At 31.6% G+C, this 7,450-nt stretch overlaps 1 protein-coding gene across 1 annotated transcript; it reads left to right on the top strand.

Moving 5' to 3' along the window:
- The first annotated feature begins 300 nt into the window (after positions 1-300).
- Positions 301-1,329, top strand: LOC136074168 (histone-lysine N-methyltransferase SETMAR-like). Its single transcript, XM_065786473.1, has one exon. The coding sequence runs from the start codon at positions 301-303 to the stop codon at positions 1,327-1,329; it is 1,029 nt and encodes a 342-aa protein (XP_065642545.1).
- The last annotated feature ends 6,121 nt before the right edge of the window (positions 1,330-7,450 follow it).

Raw genomic sequence — 7,450 nt, 5'->3', positions numbered from 1 at the left:
ATAAGATAGAACTTTACACAAAACCTGATTTGAAAACTTTACACAAATGTTAGAAACTTTGATTGTATTGCTTTAAAGTTTTGAAATAAATAGTTTCTTGGCAAAACATAAGTATTAGGTAACCAAAAAAGTTCGTGCGGTTTTTGGTAATTGAATTGTTTTTAGCATTTTTTACAACACCCACATCGCACAAGGCAAGTAGCTTTGTTGCGTAATAGAACGCGTGTTTCACGCGCAGTTGCTGCATATATAGTGTAGGCTTGTAACGAGCTTACAGGAAAGGTTTTGTGTAAAGAAAGGATGGCAACCCAACCAACGATTATTCGATATCGCTTACTTTACGAGTTCAAACTTGGAAGGAATGCAACACAAGCGGCCAAAAACATCTGCACAGCATTTGGAGAAGGTACAGTAAGTGAACGCACAGCACAGAAGTGGTTTCAGCGATTCTCTTCGGGAGATGAGTCCATCGAAGACCTGCCGCGTTCTGGACGCCCATTGTTGGTTGATGAGGATGAACTGAAGGACGCTGTCGAGTCTGACTCCGGCCAAACTTGCAAAGAACTTGCAGTGAGGTTTGCTGTGAGTGTTGAAACCATCCGCCTGCATCTGCATGCGATTGGGAAAGCGTGGAAGCTGAGTCGGTGGGTTCCGCACAAATTGTCGATCGACAACAAGAAGCAACGGCTTACGATCTGCACATCACTCTTATCACGCCACAATGTTGAGCCTTTTCTTGATCGTGTATTGACATGCGACGAAAAATGGATTGTGTACAACAATACCAAGCGTTGCTACCATTGGTTGTCCCCCGATGACCCCATCCCAAAGACACCCAAGCCCAATCTCCACGAGCGGATGGTTTTGCTCTGCATTTGGTGGACTACAGCTGGTGTGGTGCATTACGAGCTGCTCCCAACAGGTCAAACCATTACTGGACTGGTCTACTCAGCACAGCTGCAACGAGTTCACGACCTGTTGCTTGTAAAGCAGCCTGCACTGGTGCACAGGAGAGGAGTTCTGCTTCTCCACGACAACGCGAGACCGCACACCGCTCGCGTGACTCAGGACAAGCTCCAAAGCCTTGGTTGGGAGAGTTTGCCTCATCCACCATACTCGCCAGACCTCTCCCCTACTAATTTCCATTTTTTCCTTTCCCTGGGAAATCATTTAAAAGGACAGCAGTTCCGAGACCAGGACGCGGTTGAAATGGAGTTGAAAGCTTTTATAGACTCAAAGGACCGAGAATTTTTTAGAAGTGGAATAAATAAGCTTGTTTTACGTTGGGAAAAGGTTTTAGATGCTAATGGTGACTATTTTGATGAATAAATGTACTTACTTTTGTCGTTTTGTGTGTTTTTATTATATACGGAAAAAACCGCACGAACTTTTTTGGTTACCTGATAAATTGCTTTTCCTAGTTGTTAGCTCTTCATGGTATATTATTTTTTAAATATTTTAATGCAGTTTTGAAGGGAATTAAACCAAAAAAGATAGCGTACGATTATATATATATATATATTTATATATATATATATATATATATATATATATATATATATATATATATATATATATATATATATATATATATATATAATATATATATATATTGCTTAAACACGTCAGAAAAAACTCTCAGAACATAAAATTTGAAGTTAATTTACGTCGTATTAGCTTTATTACTAATCGTCGTATTAATTTTTTTATAAAATCACCCTTTTAAAACCACATTATGTGAAAATGGGGCAGGTGAGGGCAGCTAACTTATTTTGTTTCTAACAGAATGATACAAACTCTCTTTGAAAAAAAGAATTGGCTTCGCGAAGAAAGTCTTAGGTAAAAAGTCCTAGCACTGTAAAAATCAATTCAAACTCATGAAGTATGCATTTTTTAAATGCATTTTTCATAAGATGTATCAATACATATTAAAATTTTTTTATAAATTAAGATAAATTAATCTATTATCCTTAAGGACATAATCTTATTCCTATTTATAATAGGAATAAAATTATGTCCTGGCTCACAAATGTTCTGAATGATTGTTTTAATTTGTGGATGATTTTGGAAGAAAATTTTAAAGCAATTGTCATAAAACTATTTCGATTCTGTGGTACGTAAGAGACACTCTATAAACAAATTTCATTTACATGAGATTCATCAGCAACTAAATGATTGAGTATAACAAACAGGGCCGTACAAAGGGCAGGGCCGGCCGGGCCGCGGCCTGAGGCGCCAATCTTGGGAGGGCGCAAATTTTAATAAATTAAAAAAACAATAATCAGTTTATGAAACAAATTTTCACGGCGTCGCTGCTGTTGATAAGAAAATTAATTAAAAATCCGCCTCTTAACACAAACTCCTAAATATTAAAGCTCATTTACTTAACAAAAGAGCGCCCTTTAACACTAACATAATTTTAATAACTTTTGAACATTATGATTCTGTTATGAATCGAACCAAAAAATTATCTGGTGCTGAATTTAAGAAGAAAAGAAAACAGCGCCAAAAAAGTGACGAGAAACTTCAAAAATGTTTCAAAAAGTGGTTGGTAACAAACTCAGGGGAAAAACAAATTATTTCAGAGGATATTTGTATTGAAGTTAATGACAATTCAACAGATTCAAAGTTAATGACAATTCAACAGATCCTATAATTGACTTAAGTTCAGATCATCATTTGGAATTAATTGAAGAGAAGATTTTCATCAGCCAAAGTCAAGAAGAATTTTGCGCAACTGATTCAGAACCAACAAGGGAAGACGGAAATGCCCAGCTTTCAGGCCCAGCTGAAATGGACGAGGATGAACTTCATTCAGAAATCTCAGAAACTGTAGTGGCCTTGGAAGAAAATTTTCAACACAGGGATCCAGCAACATGGTCTAAAACAAGTTTATTATATATGTGCGGTGCACGATAGACAAGACAAAATTGATTGTAATTTGTTTGACAAATAGGTTTGTTAAAAAATGTTTTTTATTGGTTTGCATTTGTTTGATTTGTTTGAAATAGTTTAAAGGATACAAAATAGTTTAGAAATATATGACACAATAGAGATAAAACATACAGACAAAATGTTACGGATGAAATTTTTTTTCCAAGCATATTCAAGCAATAAGGTTAATGAAGATTAACTGATTATATAATAATCAAGATTTGAGGCAAGTTTGAGGGAAAACGTTTTTTTGCGATTGATAGAGGGTCCATTTAGTTTTGTCAGTATTTAGTGTTAATTTATTGGATTTGAACCAGTGGGATAAAAGACTAACGTCTTTATTTACGGTGGGAAAAAGTTCGCTAATATCACTCTTAGAGATAAATATATCAGTATCATCACCAAACATGATGCTTATCAGATTAGGAGCTTTACTTAGAACGTTTATATAGATTAAAAAAAGGAGGGATCCGAGGATTGAACCTTGTGGAACTACACAGGTTATATTTAAACAATTATTGAGATGGTTGTTATTACCAACAACAAATTGTTTTTGTTTACTCCCTAGTATTTCCTTTTTTAAAGTTGGATGTGATGATCAAAAGTCGACGCTTGAAATAACATGAATCCTAGAAAAATCCAGAAAAACTTAGCGATTTTTTTACACTTTTATAAAGTTCAATTAAAAATTTTTTCTTTTAATTTTGTACAATTATTTTGCATATATTAATAAGTTTGCGAGATGTAGGTGTCGTTGTAAAAGATTTAGTTTGTCAAATATAAAAAGTGTGTTTAAACAAAGAAAATGGTGAACTCGTTGATAAAATTGAAAAATGTATAAAAGTCATGGAAAACATAAATTTAAAAAGCTTAGGAAAACATTCTTTAGTCAGAGAATGCTCAGGTAAAAATTTTATAAATTAAAGGGACAAACCTAAAATAACAACAATAATATCACTAAAAATGAGTAATATTATGGTTGCTATAAATAATGGGGAGGAGGAGGAAGGGGAGAAATTCTTAAAAAGTACTGTCTGACTTCCCCAAAAAAATAGGTCCCCAAAACATTTACCTACCAACTAGCCGACCATATTCAACAAAAAATCAACTAAAGGTTGAAAATTATCTTTCTTTGAAAGAATGGGGCTTTTGTAAAATTGCCCCAGCGATTATATAAAGGAACTGGAGCATATATAAAGGAATATATCTAAAAGAACTAGAACAGTAGAAGATGTAGGGTGTCTTTTTAACGAAGTCTCGTTTACATTGTAAAATTGTCAGTTTGTAGACGGTAACAAAAGTAATATTTTTTTTAATACAAATATAAAACACGTCTAATTGTACATGTTGAAATATAACGCTAGAGGAAAGGCGCCTATGATGGCGTTCTTAACTTTGAAACTTCATTGTTCAGTATCTTGAAGACCAATAATAAAAGTTTTGATATGGATATATGCCTTGTTACATCTAGAACAATAATAATCCTCGGAATTTTTATCAGTTTTTTTTTTATATAAGTTATTCCTATTTAAGAAAAAAAAAAAGTATGCCATCATAGGCAACCAATATTCCTATGATGGCATAGGGGAGGATGGGGCTGGTTAGGATCAAGAGTAACTTGATGATTTCATATAACCTTAGAGTTTTCCCTCAGAAAAGCCAGAAATTACTCGCAACTATCTTAATAAAGCATTTCATGCCACACACCAGAATTTTAAAATTTTGCGCATGCGCATTGGATATATTGCGTTGTATGTATGTTTTGGACAAAAAAAAAAATTTTGGAGCATTAATTTCTTTGTACTTTAATTAAAAATAAGTTTTTCTTAAAAAAAAAAAGGTTTTATCAACTCATCAATTTTGCAACACACCCAACTCGTCAGTATGCCATCATAGGAAGAAGTCATCAATTTCATTAAAACAAGCTGTGTATGTCTTGTTTAAAAGAAAAATTAAAGTAAATATTCCACTAAATGCACAAAATATAAATATAAAATGCATGAAAATTCCCTCTCTGCACAGTTAACAATAAAACCACAATCTTAAATATACGAAGGGAACAAAACTACAACAGCTTATTCCAAAATCGATTTTTGTTGATTACAAAAACAAAATTTGTGCACAAGGGACGTATTTTCACTAAAACTAATGTAAAGTCAGTACAGTCATGTAGGTCTGATAACTTTTTCACAAAAACTAATTTTTATGGAAATATGACCAGTATACCGTTACAGGCGCCATGCCATCATAGGCGTCTTTTCCCTATACGTTAAAGATTAACAGCGATTTAAAAGTAAAAGAGTTTTATAACAAAGCAAAAAAAAAAATTTACTAACACATAGTTTTAAAAAACTAAGGAAATTTTTATCAACTTTTTTCATTTTATTCAACAAAAAAATTTTTTGATCGCAATTACTGTGATAACCAAGCATAAACAGTGAAACCCCAAAGTCATTGTTATCTTGATTATCATTTTTTGTGAATTATCCCCTTTTAGCATTCAATTAAAATCTCGATTCAACTCGATTCAATTAAAATTGCAACAGTAGAGAAGTAGAATCAATAACAGTTTTTTAGACTTTTAATATAGCAATAACTTTTATATAACATAATATACAACAACTTTTTTTTTAAAGTTTTTATTTAATGAGCACTTACCTACTGAGTTTCTATTTATTTAAAGGAAAGCTGTGGTGTTGTAGTAGCGCACTTGACTCAGAAACAAAGATCCCTTATTTGAACCCCACCTCTGGGCAAGTTTTATAACATCGGTAAAGGAGGGAGGCGTGAACTTTCATCCAGATGCTCTTTCGCGGTGCTGTGTGATAAGTCCGCAAGGAATTCTTGAGGAACACAAAATAAACAAATAAAATAAAAAACAAAAGGAAAAGTGGCGTGTACTTCTTATTAAATGCTCAATTGCGGTACTCTAAGTTGATATAGGTGACAGCAAATCCCGGAAGGACTTCTTAAAACAAACAAAAAAACATTTATGCTACCTATGGTTTTTAAATTATTTTAGATAATTTTAAGTAAAAATTTCACGATATCGGAAACACAATTTAACAACCTTCCTTATTTCTTCAAAATTTGAAAGAACAATGCCATTTTTATCTACGTCAATTCAGTTCTGTAAGTAATAATTCTTTAATTAACCAGAATAAATTCGATGGAAAAGACGCATTTAAATTTAAATTAAGAGGGGTTAGGGGTAACAAAAAATGACTAAAGTTCATCACCAAAATTAAAAAAATAAAAATAAAATAAAAATATTAAAATCTTATTTAAGAAAAGATTTTATTTTATTTTTATGAGTTTTAAAAGTTTTTCTTTTGTTTTATATTTCATATAAAAAACATTATATTAAACTATGTGCTAGCCTACCAGTGAGCTTGCAATGAGCTAGTTATAGCATCAAGTTTAGTGTAATTTGAACTCTTTTAGTATAAACTGGTTTATTTGAAAAAAGCGTGACGTCATGTTAACTTTACTAAGCGACGTCATCTTAACTTTACTAGTGGAGTGTAGGGTAGAGCACGATATTTTCAGATAGTGGGGCAGAGCGGCACAGTTATACCTGAAGCTTTATATCTCAGCTAATAATTTTTTTTTTTTACAATTTGTTTAAAAAAGTTTAAAATTTTTTGGATGAAAAATTTTAAACTTTTTTTTTTCATTATGAAAGTAAGAAAAAAATTATTACAAACTTTTTTTAAATACCAAAATGCCTTTGAAGTAAATGCATTAGCGAATTCGCGAAAAACTAAATTTTTGTATTTTCTTATGCGATACAGAGGCAAATAGTATCTTGTAAAAATGGTAATTTGTTTTACAAATAAAAAGTGAAAGTTTCTTCAACATTATATTTTTTTATCCTCTTTTAGAGTCTGGTTTTAAAAATGCATCTAGTATTTTTTAAACCAGAACTTTTTTGAATACAATTAATTTTATTAAAGTGATTTTTGTGCGTCTGCTGTTAAAAAATAACTGTCATATTATAAATATTATAATATAAGATATTTTAAATACTATAATATAAAATACTGTTATAAAAATTTATTTTGGAATTGAGTAGCTCCACAGTTGTTTCTTGACTGTCTTATTTCATATTTTATTGCTGCGCTCTATCGGTTTAGAATATTATTTGATATATTAGGATATATTATTTTCGGCAATGAATAACTCCATTATTTTTAATTTTCATTCTCTATAGCTTAAAAGCATAAACCAGCTTTTGTTTATGAACATCTACATTGTTTATGAACATCTACTTTGTTTATTGATGCAAACTTTTTGTTAAAAAAAAAAAAAACTAATTGTTTATATGCGTCAGTCTTTTAACAATTTGTTGAACTCGTGTAGGCAGTCGGAAGCTTTCGATAACTATTTAGAAAATAAATTTTCCTTGTATAATATACCTTGTTTAATCTCTCTTGTATAATATGCATTTTTTACGCTGCATTCTTCTGACTGTAAAAATAGTTTAAATATAGCGAAAAAAAAATTTACTTTTTCA

Source organism: Hydra vulgaris, chromosome 01, assembly GCF_038396675.1.
Source record: "Hydra vulgaris chromosome 01, alternate assembly HydraT2T_AEP".
NCBI lineage: Eukaryota > Metazoa > Cnidaria > Hydrozoa > Anthoathecata > Hydridae > Hydra > Hydra vulgaris.
Note: the sequence above shows the minus strand (reverse complement) of the source record. Positions and strands in the feature narration are given on the sequence as shown.